Genomic DNA, 24652 nt, shown 5'->3' with positions numbered 1-24652 from the left:
TCGCCACTACGAACGATTTGTCTGGCTTGCTTTCGCTTCAACGAAATTTTTGATGATTTGGGCTGGGTGTGAACAATTATTTTACAATAAAATAAGCATAGCGCCAGCTATCTGTAACTTTTTATCCATTCAGGACACTTAGTTTCACCGAAAACATGTGCGGTGCGCCCACACTGCCACCCAAAACAAAAAAATCTCATAGGTGGACGCCATTGTGTGATGGTGATAACGATGCGGCGGGCCATCTTCACACGAGGCGCAAGCCAGGTTCGCCAAGCTGGAGCTATGGCCAATCCGTATCCAGTTGAAATCGCGCGAATGTGCTCTGCTGCTGGCATGGCTGCTTGCGCAGCGTCGTCATGTATGTGTTGTAAGCAGCTGCCCTTGCACTTTTCCTGCTACAATTCTTCAAAGTCAAGAGCAAAAATAATGTTTGTGTTTAGTCTTAAACCCGCGTCATCCTATCTTAGTTGCGAGCTGGCGATCGCAATAAATGCAAGCGCGCGCGGCTTGCCTGCCAAGGTCAGTTGCTGCCGTGCCCAGTCGGAGGATAATTAAGATAACGGCGCCGTTCCTGCCACAAGCGAGAGGGGGGCTTCCAACCGCGTAGCAGCTATTTGCAAGTAATCAGCTCGGTGGAAGCGCCTTGTTGCACAGCAATACGCTTTGCGCCTGCATTTCTTCACCTCTCCCCTTCTCCTCAGTATCGCGCTCTTCGGGTGCTGGTAAAAAAACATATAACCATCGGTATGTTTGTTATCTGACTAAACACGACGTTACTGCGCGTCACTCTTTTTTCTAAACATTGTATTATGCCGCCAATGATGCGGAAATATACCGTGCTATTTTTCTTGCCCTTCCGAGCTGAGTTGGGGCAGATTTCGCTTCAACGAATTTTCGCTTCAACGAAATTTTTTGCACGTCCCGTCAGTTTCGTTGTAGCGGGATTCGACTGTACTCAAATATGTCTACACCGACTCTGTACCACGTGTGCGCTTGAGAACAGGTTGCATCATGACGCTTCGTTGTTTATAGGCATACTTTCTGCAAACTGTGCACTTGTTCATGGGAGCATTATTCGTCTGCATTAATACCTGGCCAAAAGATGACCAGTCGGGCTCGTGATTTGCACTTGTTGAACCCCATGTGCCTGTCATGTATCTCCCGCCGCATATATGTGGGAATGACGACCTTGCAACCTTTGAACAACGCACCATTTATCTCGGTCAGTTCATCAGAGAAGGACTTAAGCTGTCTGTCCGTCGGCTTGTTAGTTCCTAAGGATACAATGACGCACGCGAGATAACCAGTGTTGTTTGTTTCCTGCGTCGACTGTGCTAGATTTGCCTTGCTGACAAACGATGCAGCGTTTAGACACGGACTTCCACGTACTCGTAGTCTTTGTCGTTGTGAGGTCTGCTGACTGGAGCCCGTCACAGCATATTTCAACCAGTACCAGCTGGCTTCCTGGAATAAAGTGTCATATTTCAACAGGTAAAGGGAAAAAACGCTGCAGTTGTGGCGGCATTTTGCCAATGGCTTTTGGTGATATTGCCGTCGGTGTGCGGTGATTGGTTTTGAGGATAACCTTCCATCCGTATGCGAAATGATGGAACTTTTCGCTTCCAAACACTACTGCCATGGTTTATTTTTCAATTTGGGAGTATCTTTTTGGGAATCCGCCTGAACTCGCAGAGCATAAGCTACCGTTTTTTATGTTTCCCCGTACCGCTGCACAAGAGCTGACCCTATGTCGCTTTGCGAAGCATGCTGGTCTCTCTTCTTGAATCGAGAATGGCTAATGCAGGCTGCCTGCTTGGGCACTGGTGCAGCGCATTTTATTCCCTGGCATGATTTTCACCCCCCTGCAACAATGTGTCCTTTTTGATCAGCGGCCAGATCGGTTGCATTTTCTCAGCCAGTGCAGGCAAATACTTTCCAAAGCAATGAGCAACGCCTAACATTCGATGTTTCCCTAGTTTGTTGGCGGGTGCTAGCATACCAAGCGTGGAGCTCGCAACAGCGGGACGTAGCTGTTCGCCCTCGTCCGAGATCATGTGACCTAAAAGGCAGTCTTCGTCGCCCCTATTTCACCATGTTCAATGTGTGGCCTGCATTGCATGCTGCTTTCAGTACAGCCCTCAGCCTGTCATCGTGTTCTGCTCGTGTGGGCGCCCATATAAAAGTATCTAGTGTACATAAGCACGTACTCCCAATCGTGTGAAAGACTTCCAAGGCAGATGCGATCCAAAACAGTTGTCTGCAAAACCAATACTGCCTGAAAGGAGTTTTGAATGTGCATATTCTGGTGCATGTGTCTTCAAGTGGTATTTGGTGAAAGCCTGATTTAGCATCAAGGCACGAAAAAAAATTCACTCTCGCGATTTCTGCCTCGATGTCTACTTGTCATGGCCCCTTGTAGTGTTCACGCTTTGATCACTCATTGCAAGTCCACGCATATTTTTAGCTTGCCGTTGTTTTTCCTGACTCACCCACTCTGTTGGCTCTTCTGTGCACTGCCTTCGTCATTAAGTGGAGTTCCCATTGAGAGGCACATGCCAGGCCGTCTGAACAACAGGTATGGCGCCATCTTTGAGTACCGCCCTATGTGGGCGTTGAAGGCACCCCGTGCCAGCAAAAGCTTGAGGGAACTGTCTCACTGGCATGAGGTCCTGGAATGGCTTGGCGTCCCTTCTTTGCCGCAAAAAAAGGCGATCTCAGCTGACTTGTCACCTATGGTGGCCATTGTTGTTACAAGCCAGAGATGCTTGATGATCCTTCCGTCGCGCGAATGTAGCATACAGCTACTAGCTCTCAGTGGCATGCTTTGTTGCAGGCACTCATACATGCAGTTTGGCAGAAGAGTTGCTCGAGCGTCTGTGTCCATTTTGAGTTTGAACACTTTGTTTGCAACGCGAGCTTTGACCACTCAGTCACATTCGTGCATGACCCACTCGACACAGATGTTGAGGATGCTGAAGTCTTCCTCGCTGTCTTTGGTTTCTACAACTTGCTTGTTGTGCTTGCAGCTAATTGCGAAATGATTTCTGCCTCCACATCGCCAATAGGTGCCACCAAATGCTGGGCAACTCCATACCGCATGTCTCCGCACACACCTCGGCACTTAAACCTTGCACTTGTCTCGGAGTTACTTGGTATATTCGCGGAGTCGACGGGACTTTTTTGCGTTTCGTCGTCGTTGTGTGCCACATGAGGCTCGGGAACGAGCATTGTCTTCACTGTCCCCCGTGAAAATGGAAAGAGCATTCCAGCAAGAAATCATAATTTCCAGCTTCATTTCTGACTAGATTATTACATTCTAGCCGGAATCAACAGCTTCTAGCTAGAAAAATTCTTAGTCTAGCTAGAGACGATTAGTTCCAGCTTGCGGGTTTTTTTTCTTCTAGCTGGAATGACAAATGCTAGGTGGAAGTAAATCTCAATTCAGCTAGAAATGAACTACAGTAAAGCCCGCTTATATCGAACATGGATATATCGAATTATTGCCTATATCGAACCCTTGTATAATTCTGGTAAAAATTACATGTATGTAAAACTTTTTATATCGAACGCGATTTTGCTTCCAATGGATATATCGAACTCTCCCGCGCGGGATTTTTCGCTCTCCTTAGGCATACGGCAGGCTTCCCCGCTAACATCGGCGCGCAGCGGTGGCGCGGGTGTCGCTTGTGACTCCAGCGTGAGCTCGGGCGCATCCAAACCGGCCGTGGCAGAGTGGACCAGCTCCACGCATGCATGCTGTTGGAGCCGAAAGCGCCACATTGGGCGCTGCGGGCTGCGGTGTCACCGAACTTCAAGTTCGCGCCACTCGCTGCCCGCACTTGCTCGGTTCGCTGGGTTCACCGTTATTCGCTTGTATCGATGGTTGTCTCCGCTCTGTCGAAGATGGCGAGGACTCCATACCGCTTCTGAGCACAAGGGAAGCCGTCGCTGCCGTGGCCCTGCTACGGCGATACTCCAGTGCCATTGAGGGCATCGGTCTAGTGCTTGTCGACTGTTTTGGTACCGTGGAGCAAGCATTCACCAGCAACGCGTTGTGCTCCAAGAAGCAGGCTACACTCACGCAGTTCTTCCGCCCGAATAAATTAATGTTTTCTTTCCGAGAAAGTGTCGTATCAATAGTGAACTGCGGGGTGGTAAGAGCTCAGCGTTAGCTCGTGACTCCATCGGCAAGATTGCTCTCATATAAGTTTTTTTTGCTTCACTTTCTATATCGAATTATTGATATATCGAACTATTTTACAATCCTCGCGCTGTTCGATATAAGCGGGCTTTACTGTAGAAACTGAATTTTTAGCTAGAAATTCTGCTATTTCTAGCTAGAATATTTCTAGCTAGAGGAAATTTCTGGTTCAATAATCCAGCTGGAAAAAAACATACATTTTCACCTGGGGTGCTGACTTGAAGTTCTCATTCCCAGAGCTCGTTTTGACTGGCTGTCAGCTCCACTGCCTTGCACACATGTTCCGTTTTCACCAGCGTGTGGTTATCACGTAGTCTTTTCCCGCAATTTTCATCTGTTCGTTCTGGAAACAGTTTTGTCGCGTATCATCGAATACACCAATGTGCCAAAGTTACATGAATTTGTGAACACCTGGCTCACCTGGCGCATGCACTCATTGGCGAAAGAGTCAGTGCTTGTGCACCTCGTTCAGTGGCAATGCGTGTGCAGTACTCGTTGAAGTTTTTGATGACGATGTCATAATCCTGCTGGACAGTTGGCCTGCATTGAAGACAAAATTAGTGTACACTTCTAACCTGGTGTCATTGGCCATGCTGTGGAATATGTGGGGTTCTTGGGGCGACCTATCCAGTACTCCTGCGTCGGCCACCACGCTAACTCCTGGCGTGTCAACCACGCGGGCTCCCGAGCCTACGGTAGCCCAACGAGGTTCGCTGCTACGAGAACACAGTAGACAGTAGTGCCGAAGCACAGCCGTTTATTTGGGAATCCCAAAGCATGCGAGCACAAGGCTCGATGGCGTTCACGAATGACGCCTTCCTGGTCGTGATCGCAAACGGGAGGCAGGCACTCCCGGCGCGCGACAACAACAGTCCCCACCTGAGATGCATGTTACGGCACAGCCGCACTGTTTCGTGGACCTCTCACAGACTGGCTCTCCAATCTGACCCTCTCTGTCTTCCGCGTGCACACGTTCACACAGCCAGTGCACCTGGAACCACAAACCGGTGGTGCCGTCTCTCAGGGCGCCAACGAACAAGCAGAGCGCCGGACCGGTTTCAGTGCAACGCGTCTCTTCCTGAGACACGCACTGGCTTGGGATTGTGTGTGGCAGTTCTCCACGATTCCCACACTCCTCCCCCCTAAAGACTGGACACCCCTTCAACTCGAGTGACGCCACGTCACACAGCACTTGTCGCAACGGTGAAAGCCAACAAAAACCACTGCCAAACATCACTCCTATTCCAGTCCACACCTGACACCAAGTTTTAATGATGATCTTGTGAGACACAAGCGAGCCAGTTCAAGGAGGAAAAGAACTAGTTGGTTTATTCAGACACAGTGTTTAAAGATGTGAAGGAAAAAAGGCAAACAGGTGGAATGTTCATAGAGCATGCGCGAAGTTCAAACGTCGTGTGTGGTGTGGTCTGTTTAGATCAGTCTGCCAATACAGACAATGCTGTTTTTAAGTCTCAACCTGTTTTTTTATCGTTCTTTGATCGGGTGTGTGTGGACGAGGAAGTTGGGCATATAGGCTGATGCAGGAACAGTCACAACGAGGTGACGTGAACTTGCTTAGGAAGGGCTGGTTGAATTGGTTGGCCATTTCTGGGTGATGCCTTTTTGGGACACCAGCAGTGTGGCTAGAAAAAACCCAGATTTTTGAAACTTTCGGGTTGGCATGAACTTAGCAGCTTTCAACACAATGCACGCTATGATTGGGGATTTTCTCAGCCTGAGAGCACTGCATAGGTTATTCCTCAACAAGCTGTGGTTCCAGTAAGGCCTCCTGAGGGACCAGCTGCCTAGCCAGCAAGAAAGAGGAGGGCTCATCAGCATTTGTAGGCAGTGGCCGAGTATGTTGGGCTTGTGCAGTGCGGCTCGCCCGGCACCTACGGAGACGCTAGCTCCTCTTTTGTGTTTGTTATTTCGTTTTCTTCCTCGCTGCAGACGCATTGATGTACTGCCACTGTGTTGATCGGGGGAAGGAATCTCCGTTTTTTTTCCTTTCTCCCAGTTGCAGGCTGTTTCCCCTCCGTGGGTGGCCACAGCCAGCAGCCCGGTCCCCTGCCGGGTGGTCGGCTGCTGGGCTGCCTGCTGTGCAGCTTCACGGCACTGTGAGCGCCCGCACCAGTGCAGCCGCTGCGGCAAGGCCTTCAGGTGGAAGGCCCACCTGCGCATCCACACGGGCGAGCGTCCATACCAGTGCCACCTGTGCCCGATGGCATTTGCCCAGAAAGGTGGCCTGGTCAAGCGTGTGCACGCCCACACGGCCAGGCGTGCACACGCTCGATGACTTTTGTGGCGCTGGGTATTTGCGGGCCGTCTCCAGCAGAGGACGCACAAAGAAGTGCACGGCTACAGCCAGTAGTGCAGCAGGAGGAGAGGAGGAGGACGGTGGGCGCGCACTCACTCTCGTCATGGCAGAGGGGAGAACAAGGCCCCTCTTGTGGATAGTTGTGAAGCCGTGTTGTGCAGCACGCCGCTTGACTTGACTCCAAGCGAAAATTTCCACGTTGGTCTTTGCATTGCCGCTTCACCAGCCGGGTGGCAGGTGCTCTACGCTGGTGCGGGAAGGTTGATTGTAAGTGGGAAATCTGGCAGACAGTGGCATCTTGTGCTAATCACTGGCATCTCGTGACAAGTGCCCACTTAACACAGGCAACAGCTTTGCAGACCGACTGAACGAAAAGACGTGCCCCTTTCGAAATGGAGGAGTTGTAATGTGTTACCATTGTTATGCGTGCAAATGTCTACACTGTGTTTATGTCTGTCATGTAACCTCCCACTTTGATGGTGCCTTCTGTTGGTCAGCAGCAGTTGATGTCCGCTGCATGTCTCACGTTCTTCTTGTGGAGGTAATTTTAAGGTGTACGCATGAACATTCAGAGATTGAAGAAACATGACAGGCATGAACCGATGCCAACTACCATCCAAATTTGTTTTCACCGTTTAGCAAATGTATTGAAGGAACGAGCACAGGCCATAATGTGAAAAAAGAGAAAAGAAGAAAAGGGTCAATATTGTTTATTGTTTTTAACCGGTGATGCATAACACTAGTATTATATATAGAGATAGTTATGTCCCCGACCCCTTTCTTGGCACTGTTTGGTTACATTTCGCTGATGTACCCATGAGATGGTAAGTGTAAACTTCAATAGGCAGCTGGCATCAGTGTACATAGGCTGGTGACAAGCCACGTATGCGCCATACAAACAAGTTGCATGAGTTCGTCCCCAACCTTGGTATGGAAAGTCTTACGTTCGCCGTGTGAGCATTTTAGTTTGTCTTCCCGCCATGTTTGGCGTCCGCGTCTAACTTCATTGCTGCGCCGAGTGAAAACGGTGCACACAACCATATTCTTTTTATTTTAGTTTTGTGCCCAGCGCACAAAAGATGATGGAATGGCGATGGTCTTTCATACCAAGGTTGGTCCCGAACACTCATTTCTACTGTGCATACGCGGCTCATTGCGAGGATGCACGGCATGTACTAAAAGCCACACACTCCGTTGTTCGTACATCAGTGTACATATCATGATGTGTTTCTTCACTCCCTGAATGCTGAATGTTTTTATCCGAACCTTAAAAATTCTTCGCAAAATTAATTATCCAACAACCTGAGTGCCTGCATGTTTTACTCTTCAGCGATGAAAGACCTGGGGGATCCCTTCAGTGGAGGTGGGAGGAACAGCGCTGTACAGCAACAATGCCTCCCAAGCACATTGTCTTGGAGGCAGCTACTAGGCTTTCATGGTTGAAAAAATCTACCGACAAAGTGCCTCTTTGTAGCTGCCTGCCAGACTCAGTGTCATCGTGACAGAAAACCTTTATTCCCCCTCCAACTTGAAAGATCCCTTGAGTCTGCTGTTTCCACCTTCATATCTGCATGTTATGTGACCCGGGCATCACCAACACAATGATTTAAATGCATTGAACTCTAGCCAGCACTCTTCTCCAAAAGTAGTCCGAGCTGCAACATTGCATCAGGTACAGCGTGCAACACACTGGTCCATAACAGCGAGTCAACTTCAACTAGTTATCTCTCAAACTGTAGACGCAAACGTTTCCTGCATATTCAAGGACAGAAGTGGTTGGCTCAGACGTCGGGATGCCGCAGTAGTTTCGTTCAAATTTATTTCTAGAAGGGAGTGTAAGGCTGGAAGTAGGCAAGCTTTGTTATAGACAAGTGTGTACAGCGCTTGCAGTGAGCTCTTTGCTAGAACTAAATTTTTCGGTTCATACAGCTTCTTCTAGTATTGAAACAGTTTTTCGCATTTTTTTAGTGAACTTCAGGTCACATGCTGAGCTGGGTTATGGAAGTACAAGCTTATCATGCTGGGAGCCAGCCAACTCTCCATGTCTGACATGCATGGACATGCACTCAACAGCAGGAAAATATGCACATTGAAGTTGACTGTTGAAAAGGCTGGTTTAAACATCAAAGCCCCTTTCTTAAGTGAAAGATGATTAAAATGCAAAGCTTCCTCCCATGCATCCTGAGTCAAAGTCCAAAATGCAAACCGGTTCGATCATATCAAAATGGCGCAGTCGGATAGATGTTGGCTTCATGAAGCAAGGGACCCACGGGCGATATTCTCGTGTTTGTCCGTTTTGAAAACGTCCGTTTTGTACCTGTTTTATTGTGACGTAATTCCAGCGGTAGGTGAACTTTGGGTTGACTTTTGCGCAACTGTTCTTGTAAACATATTTTAAACAACTAAACCTATGTTAAACTATCTTTTATGCGTTTATTGTTCCACCAGCGAACCAACAACAAGGCTACGGAAAATTGTCTGCTCCGAATCGTCTTGTCCAAGAAGCTGCCACTCATAGCTCCACCGTGCTTTCATGGCGTCACATCCGGGTGTTCGCTTTTAGCCAATCAGGGCTTGCTCAAAACGGACACTTTTGAAACGGACACAATACGGACAAGACATGAGAGTACCGTCCCCGGTTCGATTCTGACCACAGAAGCATTTTTTTTTTCTTGGGGTTCTTGAAGTGCCTTCACTTATCATCACTATTGTTCTGTGAAACCCATTGTGTAAAGTTTACCTTTGTGTGGTGCGTTTTATGCCATAGGTGCGGCATAGAAAGCTTCGCTTTAAAATGATGCTGGGCACCTGCATTCCCCTTTGAGATTCCCGTGAGACTTATTGTGTGTTGTTCCCGTGTCCACTGTATAGACTTACTTTGCCGGGAAATTTTGCGAATTATTTCTTGCCCACCCGAAGGCAAGAAGTGCGATCTGGATATGCCAGGCTGCATGTGGTGACGATTTCATGTGGACGTTCTCTAGTTCTTACACTGGGTTGGCTATCTTTGGTAATGACAGCAGGCTGACTTCCCGGATACTGCCTGTGGTATTTTCGAAAAAGCGGTCGACCTGTAACCAAATGAATACGGCATCTTTTTTAGCTTGTAAACTGTTCGGTCATCAATCAGGCCACAATTGTGCTCATAATGCAAAGATGTTTCTGTGCTTGCTTTAACTGTTTTTTTTTTTTTTTCACGCATGTTGCTTTTGAAACATTTATTACCTCTTGTAAGAGGCTACTCTGAGTGGCAGCGGACAGAATTGTTAGTTTTAACTAACACGCTTTGCTGTTCGGAACCTGTGCAGAATAAGGCAGTATTTTTTTTCTCTTCTACTGCGTATCAGGCTGTCGGATAGCCCAATTTCTGTGCATATTACCTACAGTGCTGAACTCTGTGACCACTGCCAAGATTTTCAACATAGTGGAACTAGTAGTAGAAAAGGCATGCTTCTCTCAACTGTGCAACACACTGTTCTTTTTAACTCTTGCGACCTGTGTTTTTGTTGTTTGATCGTGTACGTGTGTATGAAAGTCGGGTATGCAGGCTGAGGCAGACGCAGCCGCATTGAGGTGACGCGAACGTACTTAGAAAGTCTCCGACGAATTGAGTGTCCACTTGGTGGGGGGGGATACATTTTGGGATACTAGTGTTGTGACCAGCTTATATCATTTTCAAGTACAGTCGAACCTGGTTATAGCGAACACTGATATAGCGAATTATCGGATATAGCGAACTAAGTACAAAGTTTATTTGGTCATGCTTCATTTCAGTGACACCTATTCTTTTTATATCGAAACCGAATCCTTGAGAGCCGCGCAATATCGGCTATAATGAAAAAATGTTTGGCTCCCGCGAGGCTACAAACTCGACAGCTAGCATACTCAAAGCAAAATTAAAAAAAAAAAGAGTGAGACAAAACAACCGTTTTTTAGTAGCTTAAGGCTCATTATTGCGTGGACACCGTGAAAACTTCATTCTGCTCAGACTGCGAAAAGCCACCAGGCGAAGGCCAAATCCTCCTCCAAGTAAATAAGAACACAGGCCTGTTTTACCGAAGGAACTTTGTTCTGTTGTAATTTAACGTTCCCACATTCCAGTCTGTTTAGTTTGAAATGCCACAAGGAGACAGATAAGGACTACCTCGTTTATAGTGGGTTTGAAACCTAGAACAATGCGTTTTTTATGTAGGATTGTTGCATGAGCCAGATTGCCGATTTATTTTTAGAGCCAATTTTTATTTCTACAGTTACTATAATGAATACAGTTAAACCTTGATGTAACAAACTTCAATATAACGAAACCCTTGATGTAACGAACCACGAATTTTTTTGTTACTTCAAGTGTATGCACACCATGTATTTCCACCCTCTGTGTAACGAAGTCCCATTTGCCGAAATTTCAATGTAACGAAATTTTATGGAGAACTAGGCACAAAATTTTAATTTTAGAAGTGATTTTGGGAGACGCAAGCACCGGAACGGGGTCTAATAAAACGCGAACAGCGACATGGGCCGCCCAATGCCGCGAGCCACAGAATCCGCTAGCGAGCTCCTTGCCTACAAACTGCGTGGCGTGCATACACGGCTGGTGCACTGTTTCTGTCGGAGCTTAATCGTCTACACGGGCATCAGCGTGAACCGCATAGAGCATTTTCTTCACGCAAGAACACGCCCCGCAAGCCACAGGCACGCTGACGGAGCCGCGCAGACAACCTTCGCGATGCGGGTAGCTCAAGCAACCGCTTCTATTCACTCGCCGAAACGAAACTTGAGGGCAAACGAGAGGGGCATGCGAGGAAAAAATGTATATATATATATATATATAACGGATAACGTGGGCGAAATTTTCGATGTAAAACGTCATACGCACCGCTACGAAAGCGTCCATCAAATACCCTCCACGGTGGTAAGCCTAATCATCTCTGGCAGGGCCGCCGCCGCCGCCGCCGTATGCCGTCGCTTTGCCCTTTGTTCAAGTTCGCTCATGCTTGTTGGGTTCCATCGTTCCAGCAAGCATTGAAATGTGAATCTTTATGAGCCTTGAGCGTGCCTTTTTTTCACAACAGCGTCCGCGATTGCGCGCCGGCGGCGGCTGCTGCCATTACCAGAAATCGACTCGCACTGCGCGCGGCAGTAGGAGGAGCCTGACCAGTTTCGCCAATGAGGAGGCGCGCACCCTAAGGCGGGATCTTCGAAGCGCTCGGGGATGCTGGCTGGCCCCACCAGAGACGATTAGGCTTATCACGGCAGAAGATATTTGATAAGCGCTTTCGTAAGCGGCACGTATGACGTTTTACAGTGAAAATTTCGCCCACGTTATCCGCTTTTTTTCTCGCAGGGCCCTTTCGTTTGCCCCTCGGGTTGCACTTCAGCGAGCGATTAGAAGCGGTCGCTGGAGCTACCCGCATCGTGCGAGTGGTCTCCGCGGCTGCGTCAGCGCGCCTTTGGCTTGCGGGGGGCGTTTTTTTGGAATGAAAACGCTCCATGCGGTTCACACTGATGCCCGCGTAGATGATTAAGCTCCGGCAGAAACAGAAACAGAGCGCCAGCCATGTATGCACGCCACGTTTTCGTCTGCAGGAAACGCTTCACGCGATGAACACTTCATTATAACCGCGAATTTCAATATAGCGAAATTTCAATGTAATGAAGTAAAATACGAATTTTACGACCGTCGTTACATCGAGGTTTAACTGTATCAGATATAATGAACTAATTTACTGCCCCGATAGTACTTCGTTAAAACGAGGTTCGACTGTGCACATGAACTTAGCAGCCTTCAATGCAAGTGGTGTTGTCACAAGCGAAAATTTTGTGTGAGACCACTAGAACGCGCCATGCTTGAACAAACTGCGATTCAGAAATTTTCCAAGCCTCCCGAGCAAAAGGCCGCTCAGCTGGCAAGAATGCGAGGGCGCGTGCATTGCTGAGCAACGCGAGACCTGCAGAGAGTGGCTTGCCTTGTACCAATAGAAGCTGTCCCGTCCTCTTTCATGCTTGCTGGTTCTTTCCCCTTGTGCCTCCGTGCTGACACACTGCCTGGGCATGTTTTGGTGGAAGGGCTCTCAATTTTTTCTTCTCTGTCTTTGTCGCAGTCCCTTCCCCCGCTCCGGATGGCCATAGCGTGCAGCATGCGCGCCCTCGGAGTCGTCGGCTGCTTTACTGCCAGCAGTGCAGCTACGTGACGCTGCGCAAGAGCCACCTGGTGAGGCACCAGCGGCAGCACACGGGCGAGCGCCCCCACCCCTGCAGCCACTGCGGCAAGGCCTTCACGCAGAAGACCCACCTCAACGCCCACCTGCGCATCCACACGGGCGAGTGCCCCTTCCGCTGCCATCTGTGCCCCAGGGCCTTCACCCAGGGTTCCAGCCTTGCTTCCCACCTGCGAAGCCACGCGGCCGGCACTTCCGCCCGCTGACTCTTCGGGCCCAGCGGTCTTCGCACACCATCTCCGGCACAAGGAGGAGGCCCACGGCCACCGCAAGTCGTGCACCAGGTGGAGAGGAGGGCAGTGTGCGCTCCAACGAGATCGGAGGGGAGCAACCCCGTTGTCGGATCGCTACAACGCAGTGGTATGCAGTGCGCCAGGAACTGGGCGGACGCCTCCGAGCGGAAATTGCGTCCTTTGTCGTCAAGTTGGCACTTCCTCAGCTGGGTGACGATTGTTCCGCGCTACTGCTGGATGTCTGGTTGTGGGTGCGACCTGTGGCAGACAGTGGCATTGTGTGTCAGTCACTTCATCTCGGGAGAAGTGCCCACTTGAACATGTGCAACTGCTTTACAGACTGACGCATGCAAGAAGACACGCAACTTTTGGGGGAAGTGGGAATCAGGATGTGTCACCGTGCATACGCATGCAAGCGTTCACAAGTTTTGCGTATGTCACTCATGTAGTGTCCCGCTGTAGTGGTGCCTTCTGTTGGTAAACAGCAGTTGATGTCCAGTGCTTGTCACGTGTTCTTTTTCCGGAGATAGTCGTAAGGGTCAACTGGAAATATTTAGAGAGTAAGGGAGCACAACTGACATAAACTTACACCAGCTACCCAATGAAGTTTGTTTCCACTGTTTAGAAAAGGCACTGAACAAACTAGTGCAAACCGTAATGAAAAATACAGTGGAGGGGAGGTTTCATTACTTTTTAATAATGAATACCAAACATTGGTTTTGTATGTGAGGGAAAGTCGTCTCGCACTCCACCACTTTTGCGGCATGGTTTGTTTACGTTTTTTGATATACACTAGATTCTTGTTAAGAAGAATTCAAAAGGGCCGTGAAAGTTTGTTTGTATTATCAGAAATTTGTCTTTATCAGAGGTTTTTTGCGTTGTGAACGTTGCAAGAGAGCAAAAGTGTTATTTGTCTTTACCGTTAAGTTTGTCTTAACAGAGTTCGTCTTAACTGGAGTCTGCCGTATTTGCTAAGCAGCAGTAGTAAATTTCCGTAGTAAGTTGGCTTCAGTGAATGTTCAGTTTTTCAATTCCTGAGGGTTCTAGTTGAACCTCAAAATTGAATGTGTCATGAATTATTCAGCAACCTCAGTGGCCATAAATTGTACTCTTTTCAAGCATGAGAGGGGGAGGAGGTGTGAACTTTCCCCCCCTACTTACTCCTGCACTCTTTTCAGGCAGGAAATGCCTTAAAAAAGTAAAGTAGACAACGAACACAAAGCGGTTCTTGGTAGCTGCCTAACCGCCACAGTGCTGTCATTGCTATAAACAGTCATTCCCTCATTTAAATGATCCCTCCAATCTTCCATTTCCATAGTATCTGCTATTATGTGACCTCTGTGTTCCAAGTGTGATAACCTAAATGTATTCGACTCCAGCTGGCTTGTTACCTGAGCTGAACATAGCATCACATGGTGCTGAAATGTATACTTCCCATGAAATTGCGGGTTGATACAGCTTCTTCTAGTATTGAAACAATGTGTTAGATTCTTTTTCAGTATTAAACCTCAGGTGACACACTTTTTTGGTTCACGGAAGTGCGAGCTGTTATGCTTGGAGCCCACCAAGTCTCTGCGTCTAAAGTGCCCTGACGTGTACACAACAATGGAAAAATGCAGACATGGACATTTAGTCCCCCCTCCCCCAAATTAAATTTTTAACGCATAGGCGATGTTATAAGTTTTTTGGGTGAATTTACGTGCGTATTTTTAAATCAGAAAATCACGTTCAAAGGCACTGTTTTCCTCGTACCACCCTCCCCATCGAATTGCTGACTTTGTCCGTGACGACAGAGTGGCAAGTTGTGAGGGCTAAATTTAGCGGGTTGCCTGCGTGTTTAGCACGTGTTCATCATGTACTGCCTTTTGTGTGAAGAAACACGAAAGTTTGAAGGACATGTTACGATGTTTTGAATGTGAAAGCATTATTGTGCGATGGCTGTTGGGTATTGGGCAAAGCAGACATTACAGTTTAAACGTGGATATAACAAAGTTGACAAGAATTCGCAATTTTTCGTTACAAGCAGGTTTCTGGTTAGGGCTTGCGGGAATGAAGCAGAAACGAAGCCAGAATGCTTGACATCAATGAGGGTGAACTCACCCTTTAAACGAATTACTTCACGGTGAAAAACTGTGTGATATGCTCCTGCTGCTTTCCCATGAACTTACCCACCGCGGTGGCTCAGTGGCTAAGGCGTTGCGCTGCTGAGCACGAGGTCGCGGGTTCGATTCCCGGCCGCAGCGGCCGCTTTTCTGATGGAGGCGAAAAGCAAAAACGCCCGTGTGTTCGAGATTTCGGCGCACGTTAAAGATCCCCTGCAGGTGGTCAAAATTAATCCGGAGCCCTCCGCTACGGCGCGCCTCATCGCCTTCGTTGCGTCAGCGCGTTAAACCCTACAATCAATCAATCATTTTCCATGAACTTAGTCACTACAGGGAAGTCCAAAGCGGCGAGGTCACTTACCACCGTATTCACAAACGTAACATGAGTATCGCTTTGTTTTGACATTTTCGGTGCCTTAAACCCGTTCCAAGGACCGAGCTTATGCTTAAAGGGTGCCTTTTTCGCTAACTCGATGCTCTTTGCATTCAAAATCATTGCGAGGGTGCTGGCTGGGATACCGTACCGGGCGGCAACATTCTTCTTTCTTCCCAGCTGAGACGGCATTTGAAATTGCGAGCTTGTCTTGAAAAGACAAAACTTTTCCTTTTTCTGGCACCAGAACTCATAACACCGACGAACCGACACCACACATGGCACTGGAGACGCGCGACTACATGCCGACAAACAGACCTAACTGACACCGCGCTCTTACAGGAAACGCATGGTAGTTTGCATTGCGGGTGGAGTTCGCTAAATTGGCGCATTTTTCCAGCCGATTTTTTAGAAAAAGTGCAAAAAACGATTGCTCATCAGAGCAGCGAATTCGTTACATCAAAGTTAACCGTCGCAACGACTTCGTTACATGGAGCTCGTAAACACACGGGCTCCTATGGGGGTGGCAACGGGGAAATGAAAAAAATCGTTAAATCCAGGAATTCATTGCACAGAGGTTCGTTACATCCAGGTTTAACTGTATACAGAAATGCACTTTTTTTTTGCTCGATCGCTACTTGTATAATTAGCATGTGCAGTTTACTCACGTAGGCCTCGGTACATGTCTCTGACACATTTTTAAGTTGACGTCCACAGTGCATTCGCTGGATTTACCTTCTGTTAGCTGCAGCCATCGAGCCGACGTCGTGGTGAGGACATGTACGTGCTTGTCTCGTGTTCCGAAGGCCTCGGGGTGCATTGCCACCCAGGCTCAAATTATCCGAATTTTCTTTTCAACTCCATTCGTCTACTTCGTTTACAAAAGGTTTTTGAGAGCTTTGGCGCCATTCTTTCTCCGGTTGTTTGTTCCTTGATAGGTCAGCTGTTTGTGGCAGGGGGTGGGGCATCCGTCACTGATGTTCTGTGCCCTTTGTTTGCCTCCATGACGGCGGATTTGTGATGCACTGTGTTAAGTGATGATTTCGCACCAAAATGTCAATGCTTACAAACAAGAAAAATGTCAAAATTTTGAAGGTGGGAATAGCAGGAAAACACGCTGCAAGCTAGTATGATGTCATTGCCGTGTTTGATGGGGTTGCCGTGATCATGCGTGTTGTTTTATCACCTGTTGCCTGTGACATACAAACACTGTAGGTGTTAGGCAAGCAGTTGAACAATTACATGGGCAGAACTTAAGAACACAGCCACAAGAAAGCACTTCTAACAGTGTTCCTGAAAAGTTTATTGGGCAGACAGCAGGTCTTTTGCTATACCCTCGCATGGCATTATCTGGTTCATTTGTGAAAAGTGAATCGAGTACGTGATTTTCTCTGGTAGGCTCCGAAAAAGTGTGTTTAAGTGCAAATAAGTTAATAGCATCCACCGTGGCAGCGTGTAGCCTTCCAGTTATTCCCTGGAAGGAAGGTTTCTGGTCCCAGTAACGACCAACAGGGGCGTAATTGCTCCTCATTGATTCCCGAGGTACAAAATGTGCGTCGGGAACGATGTGGCTGTGTGGTGGGGACGGTGAAAATTGCATCAGTAATGTTTTGCCATTCTTAAAGTTCACTTGACACCGTACAAGTAAGACTGTAATGTTTTGCCATTCCAAAATTTCACTTGACACCATGCCCATTTGTATTGTGTCCAGTAAGACTTTGACACAAGTTGGCTGAGATGCTTGGAGGCAGTTTGTGTCGTAGAAACCTTCACAACCGAGTTGAGGGTGTGACTGATGTATGAAATTCATTTTGGATGTTGCTCGCACGTATTCACGAGCGCCTGAGAAAAATGCGCAGCTTCTTTATTGTTTAAATCTTCAATTTTGGTTAGTTTCACGTCGCTGCACATTATCTAGTTTAGGTGAACTTGCAAGTTTCGGGGCAAGTACGTGAGCCCTGCATATCTCAGTTTCCAGTGAAGTAATTGTTCAGTATATTTGATGGTAACTCTGGTTACCAGAGAGTACTCGTTTTATCAGCTGTTTTACCAAACCCTGATCGATTCCCCTGCATTGCTATTTGCCACCGTACGCTTGCACGTATGTATTACGCGCGCAGCTCAGGGCACATCCAACGGGATCAACTTAATGCACCTTTGCACTGTAAACAGGTGCTAGTGCAGCCACCCTGGCACTGCCGAGCCGGTGAATGTGAATGTTCTGTGGATAGCACAGTACCTCCAGGGATTAACACTTCCTTGGCTCCCTTGTGAGTCACGAGCTTAGTAGCTTCTAGCAAAAGCATAGTGTCAGGGAAGGCGCTCTTTAGTGTGGGAGCACCGGACGCGCCGTTCCTGGACAAACCATGATTCAGAAGTTTTCAAAACCTTTTGAGCGAAAGACTGCTGAGGTGGCAAGAAAGAATAGGGCTCGGTGGCAGAGCTGGCAAGTTCCCAGTTGGGTTTGGCTTGTGCAGAGCAGCTTACCCGGCACCAACGAAGATGCTATAGCTTGTCGCTCTGTTTGTTGTTTTAAGCGCTCTCAGTTTTTCTCTTTCCTTCTTTTGCAGGCCGTTCCCCCTCACTGGGTGGCAACTGCCAGCAGCCCGCTTCCATGCCGGATCCTCAACTGCTGCGGTGCCAGCAGTGCAGCTATATGACGCGGCACCCATGTGACCTGAGGAGGCACCGGCGCATCCACACGGGCGAGCGCCCCCACCAGTGCGGCCACTGCGGCAAGGCCTTCACGCAAAAGGCCCACCTGGACGTCCACCGGCGCACCCACACGGGCGAGCGTCCGTACCAGTGCCACCTGTGCCCTGGGACCTTTGCCCTGAAGACCACGCTCGACAGGCACCTACGCACCCACACAGGCGAGAGGCCCTACCGCTGCCACCTCTGCGTCAGTGCCTTCACCCAGAAGAGCACGCTCAACTGCCACCTGCGCAGGCACTTGGGCGAGAGGCCCTTCCACTGCCGCTTCTGCCCCATGGCCTTCACTCATCGCCTGCAGCAGAAGGCACACGAGGCGACAGCGCACGGCCACCACCAGTAGGCAGCATCAGGGGAGGAGGGCACAGCCGCGCATGTGTGCAGACACTCACTCCTCTGACATCAGGAGGAAGCGACGCCCGTTTTTGCAGGTCGTTACGAAGCAGCGTTGTGCAGCACGCCATGATGTCGGGGCTCAGAGAGAGTCCATTTGATCCTACAAGAAGACCTGGCTCTGTACGAAAATTTGCACGTTCTTCGCACATCATAACCTTGTAAGCCTGGGCCCAGCATCTGTGATTATGGATGAGACCGGTGGCAGATGGTGGCATCCACTTTTTGGTCATGTGGCATGTGCCGAAAGCTGGCCCACTATCTTGGAGGGCTAATTTTGAACACATGCTGTAGCTATTCAGACGGACACAAGCAAAGCGATGCACATCATCTCTTTGAAGAGGAGGAATCCCAGTGCATTACCATGGTTACACTTGCAAACATGTCTACTGTGTGGACACCTCTCATGTAATTCTGCGCTGTCATGAATCTTTGTGTCGGTGAAGAGCAGCTGATGCACAGTGCTTGTCCCATGTTCCTTGTACAGGTAGTTTTAAAGTTCAGCTATGAATTCAGAAAAAGAGAAAGTAATCACTTTATTTACAAAGCAAGTTGGCTTAGGGTCACGTGGTGACCGGCAGCTGCGGCAATGGAGACAGCTCAGTCAAGCAGAGATAGTTGAGACTCCCGATTGCAAATTGCCCAGTGCGCCATAAGTCCGAGGGCTCAATGCTGGAGGGATATGGGTTGGGAGGACAGGCCCACATGGCGTAAGTGTGTAAAGGCAGTCCCAGTGGAGACAATTGGGTAAGGGAACTGAGGGATGGATCTTGTGGTGGAGGGGACAACTCGTGAGGGAATCGGTCTGGAGGAGTTGCCACAAGCGCCCCTGAGCATTGGTGAAGGATGTGTAGGCAGAGGGATGGCAGCGCCACGAGAGGCGGTAATGCTCTTTGCTCCATGACGTGGTAGTACAGCTGCAGTTGATCATGGGCCAATCGAGCAGCACGGCGGGTAATGGGAGCGAGACCAGAACGGCTGGAAAGTTCTCGTGCTGGTTTATAAGCCACCTCGGTGCCTCCCAGCCCAGAGTGGGCCGGAATGCAGACGATGTTAACTGATTGGGTAGGGGGATTTCCTCCGAATTGCACTGTAAGAGATGCATAAGGAGAGGGAAGAGACTGGGGGAGAGTTGGGGGAGTTACCATTGCCAGTGCGAAGCCATCTGCATGTCGGTCTCGCAGGCATGTGCAGATTGGTCTGTAGATATACACTCCCGGGTGTATACCTACATTCTGGTAGGGGGGATGGAGGGGTATTTACCTCTGAGGGCATGTGCACGCTGGCACCTAGGTGCTGAACAGTGTACTGGGTGCATGTTGCGTAGGGGGAGGTATGTGGAGGGGAGCCAGTCACAGATGTCCTGAGCAAAGGAAGCTTCGCTCTCTACCACTGACAGCATGCCGTTTCACAAGTGGTGACGATTGTACCGTCCTGTGTAAGTGGTGGAGAGGCGAGATTGCTGAACATGCAGATGGGTGGAAACATGGGAAATATACAACTGATGACACCTGCCCATCAACTTTGTTTCCGCCATTTGGTAAATGTATTGAATGTACTAGCACTAACCATAGTATGGGGAAAGGAGGGAAGTGTCGGTATTTTTAACCTGTTTTAGCAGCTGTCACCTTACGCTGGTATTATATATTGAGATATTCATGTTCCCTCCCACTTTATTGGTATGATGTGCTTTCATTTCTTTCATATATCTACTAAATGGCAAGAATTAAACTTCGGTAGACAGTTAGTGTGCGTCTCTGCTACTTCAATCTCTGAATACTTCTATTCGAATCTGAAAATACAATAAATTAGCCAACAACCTCAGTTCCCGCCCATTTTACTCTTCAGCGATGAAAGACCCAAGAGATCTCTCAAATTGGTGCTAGGGAGGAACATCTGTATACATCAACGATGACAATGTGTCCAGGAGGAAACTGCTGTTATTTCATGCCTGAAAAATATTTACATTGGTGGAATTTCAAAATACAGCCAAAAGAAACCTGTCCTAGCACTGTTCCTTAAAGGGACAAACCACCGATTTTTGTCGCGTGTATGTTCTATAGCTTTATGAAAGCCAGCGTTTTATATAGCCCGGTAACCACAAGCAATATATAAACAAATTGACGGAAATAATTTTAATTTGGCACCAAACTTTGTGAAATCGGAAGGGTGGCGGTTCGTAGTGTAGAAACTTGACACTACAATGTGTTCTGGTCACGTGACCTGCAAACCTAGCAGCTGCTGTAGCTGCTGAAATGTTGGTTCACTTATTGAAAACCTTTTAACACAACCATCTGTATAAGTTTAAATTGTATATATGTATTTTTAAACATTATTTTGAAAATTTTTAAGACACGCCGCCCGCCGCCGCTGGGTTTCTCTCAGTGTGGCTAACTGAGCCTCCATGCCCAGAATCGCCTGCAGCGTTCAGTAAACAGACCCAATGAAGGAGCTTTGACGATTATGCCTGAGTCAGGGGTGTTTCTTCTGCCGAAATATTCGATTTCAGGTTCCGAATACGCCAACAGCAGCTTAAAAAAAAAGAAGTTCGCGCCGGGTGAGAATCAAAATGCTGACCTCCACAATGTGAAGCCAGATAAGAAACCCTGTGACTCACACTTTTTTTTAGCTGGGGATAACTGTTTAAATATCGCTTTTCATCTAGCATACAGACAAAAGTATGTTGCCGTTCTACTGTATGTCATGGTTGCCAGCATTATTTTTGGGAGGACACATACAGCTCCTAGATCTAAAAATTTCGATTTTTAAAAATCGAAATTCTAGGGCTTTATTAGAGAAACCGTTTCTCGTTAAGGTGCTTTAAGAGATGCCCTTTCATTTGGGATAGAGAACATATACTCGACAAAAATCTATTGTCTGTCCCCTTAAAATATATTTGGCAGGCAGCAGATATTGTGCTATTTCCTGGTGTGACATTATCTGGTTCATTTGTGAAAAGTGAATCGAGTATGTGGTTTTCTCTGATTTGCTCCAGAAAAGTGTCCTTCAGTGCAAATAAGTTAGCAACGTCCACCGTGGCAGCGTGTAGCCTTCCAGTTGCCAGTAAACATCAATAGGGGTGGAGTTTGCAGCCGTAGCAATATAGTTTATTTCAATTACTCCTCATTCATTCCGAAGCTACAGAGTGGCCTTCACAGTGGCAGTGTGTGGGACGGTAATAAGTGTCTTGATAATGTCTTGCCATTCTGAAATTCTTGGAGGCAGTTTTTGTCATAGAAACCTTCGCAACTGAGTTTAGGAAGTGACAGATATTTGAAAATCATTTTGCATGTCACTTTAACATATTGATGAGCGCCTGAGAAAAATGTGCAGCTTCTTTATTAAGTCCCCAATTTTCTGACGTAACAACTTTGGTTTGCTTCGCCTCGCTGCACATTATCTAGTTCAGGTGAAGTAGCACGTTTTCGGGCAAGTATACGAGCCCTGCAAATCTCAGTTTCAGGTGAAGTTATTGTTGATTATATTTGATGGTAACTCTGGTTACCAGAGAGTATTCATTTTATCAGCCGTTTTACCAACCCCTGGTTAATTCCCCTGCATTGCTCAGTGCCACTGTACGCTTGCATGTATGTATTACGTGTCCAGCTCGGGGCGCACCCAACGGCATCACCTTAATGTGCCTGTGCAAGCTGTACTTGTGTGCTGGTGCAACCACCCTGGCAATGCTGACACAGTGGATGCGAATGTTCTGCGGATAGCAAAGCGCTGTCAGTGATTAACACTTCCTTGGCTCCCATGTGAGCCACAAGCTTAGCAGCTTCTAGCAAAAGAATGGTATCAGGGAAGGCATTCTTTAGAGTGGGGGCACTAGATGCACCGTTCCTGGACAAATCATGATGCAGAAATTTCTGAAGCCTTCTGAGCAAAAGACTGCTGAGCTGGCAAGAAAGAATAGGGCTCGTTGGCAGTGGCCCAGGCATGTTCGCTTGCACAGAGTGGTTTGCTGGGCACCAGTGGAGACGATAAGTCATCTTTTGTGTTTGTTGGTGGAAGGGCTGCAAATTTTTCTCTTTCTTTCCATTGCAGGTCGTTCCCCCTCCCTGGGCGGCCACAGCCAGCAGCAGCACAGTCCCCCGGTAGGTGGTTGGCTGCTGCGCTGTCACCAGTGCAGCTTCATGACACGGCACCCGAGTGATCTCAAGATGCACCGGTGCACCCACACTGGCGAGCGCCCCCACCAGTGCAGCAAGTGCGGCAAGTTCTTCACGCAGAAGGTCCACCTGGACGTCCACCAGCGCACCCACACGGGCGAACGCCCGCACCAGTGCAGCTACTGCGGCAAGGCCTTCGCCATGAAGAACACGCTGGACAGGCACGTGCGCATCCACACGGGTGAGCGCCCCTACCGGTGCCAGCTGTGCCCCGCAGCCTTCAGCCAGAAGAGCACGCTGGACAGCCACATGCGCAGGCACACGGGCGAGAGGCCCTTCCACTGCCACTTCTGCCCCATGGCCTTCACGTATCGCCTCCAGCAGAAGGCACACGAGGAGAAGGAGCACGGCCACCTACAGTAGTGCGGGGAAAGGGGGAGGGTTTGTGCACAGACACTTCAATGAGTTCGGAAGGAAGCAACGCCTGTTTTTGCAGATTGTTACGAGGCAGTGTAGTGCAGCATGTCATGAGCTGTGGGCTTAGAGAGAGAGTCCATTTTACCCCACAACAAGACCCGGCTCCAAACAAAAGTTTCCACGTTCGTCGCCATATGATAACCTCGTAAGCCCGGGGACACTCGCTCGACGCTTGCCCAGGAGGCGTGATTGTGGACGGGACCTGTGGCAGACAGTGGCATGTGCTGGGAGCTGGCCCACTACCTTGAAGGGCCAATTTTGACCACAAGATGTAGCTTTTTAGGTGGACACAAGCAGAAAGACGCACACGGCTTTAAAGAGGGCAAATCACCACGCATCACCTTGGATATGCATGCAAACACACCTACTGTGTGTACACCTGTCATGTAATGTCACACTGTAATTGGGGTTTGTGTCGGTGAACAGTAGCTGATGTACAGGGGGGTTAAAAGAAATGCGAACAACGGAGCACACAGCCTCCGACGCATGCCGCACCGTCTGGCTGCCAAGTCAGTAAACTGCGCTCATGCACACTTCTTTGAGAGCGTTTAAGAGTGTGGCCTACATTTATGGTAAATTCTTGATCAAGAAGCGACGCCAGTTGTTTATTTTGAGGCGCCTTTTCACGCTGTGTCGCCACTGAGCAGGGTGATCGTTGAAGGGCATCATGCTAGCTGCAATCAGCCTGCTGCGCTTGGCTCCCGAATGTAGTAGCTAACAGGATGCTCAGTGGCGACAGAGCATAAGAACATGCCTCAAAATAAATGACCGGCGTCGCTTCTCTATCAAGCATTTCCCCTAACAGTAGGCCACACTCTCAAACGCTCTGAAATAACTACGCATGCGTGCAGTTTACTGACAGTGCAGCCAGACGGTGCGGTATGCGTCGGAGGCTGTGTGCTCCGTTTTTCGTATTTCTTTTAATCCCCCCTGTACAGTGTTCATCCCGTGTTCCTTGTGCAGGTAGTTTTAAGGTTCTGCTATGAACATGCAGAGAGAAACAGAGAAAGTAATCACTTTATTTACAAAGCAAGTTGGCTTAGGGTCACGTGGTGACTGGCAGCTGCGGCGATAGTGGCAGCTCGGTCAACCCAAAATGGTTGAACCTCCCCGGTTGCGAGCTTCCCAGTTCCTCCTCCCACAGCTTGATGCTGGAGAAGGGGCAGTGGGTTGAGAGGACAGGCCCACGTGGCATGAAGAAGCCTGTTAAGGGACTCACAGAGGAGACAATTGGGGGAAGAGAATTGAGGGATGGATCTTTCGGAGGTGGGAAGAACTTGCGAGGGAATTGGTCTGGGGGAGTTACCGTAAGCGCTCATAAGCATTGGTGAGGGATGTGTGGGCAGAAGGATGGCGGCAGCGGGAGATATGGTAATGCTCATTGCTTCGTGACTTTCATAGTACTGCTGCAGTTGATCATGGGCCGATAGGACACCACGGTGGGCAGTGGGAGTTAGACCAGCACGGCAGGTAAGTTCTCGTGCTGGTCTGTGGGTCACCTGAATGCCTCCTAC

General features: G+C 48.6%; 1 protein-coding gene across 1 annotated transcript; it reads left to right on the top strand.

Moving 5' to 3' along the window:
- The first annotated feature begins 4999 nt into the window (after positions 1-4999).
- Positions 5000-23797, top strand: LOC144148236 (uncharacterized). The gene is made up of 6 exons (XM_077679808.1): positions 5000-5046; positions 6256-6321; positions 6441-6601; positions 12572-12937; positions 18015-18496; positions 22413-23797. The coding sequence occupies exons 1-6, from the start codon at positions 5000-5002 to the stop codon at positions 23082-23084; spliced, it is 1794 nt and encodes a 597-aa protein (XP_077535934.1). The 3' UTR covers positions 23085-23797.
- The last annotated feature ends 855 nt before the right edge of the window (positions 23798-24652 follow it).

This window comes from Haemaphysalis longicornis, unplaced genomic scaffold (assembly GCF_048455015.1).
Source record: "Haemaphysalis longicornis isolate Haplotype H1 unplaced genomic scaffold, Haemaphysalis longicornis Haplotype H1 scaffold_8, whole genome shotgun sequence".
NCBI classification, from domain to species: Eukaryota; Metazoa; Arthropoda; class Arachnida; order Ixodida; family Ixodidae; genus Haemaphysalis; species Haemaphysalis longicornis.
Note: the sequence above shows the minus strand (reverse complement) of the source record. Positions and strands in the feature narration are given on the sequence as shown.

Coding starts and splice junctions, on each gene's coding strand:
- LOC144148236 (XM_077679808.1), top strand. CDS start 5,000: ATGGCGTTCACGAATGACGCCTTCCTGGTCGTGATCGCAAACGGGAG. Junction 12,938..18,014: donor CGCGGCCGGCACTTCCGCCC/GCTGACTCTTCG, acceptor CTTCTTTTGCAG/GCCGTTCCCCCTCACTGGGT. Junction 18,497..22,412: donor CAGCGCACGGCCACCACCAG/TAGGCAGCATCA, acceptor ATCATGATGCAG/AAATTTCTGAAGCCTTCTGA.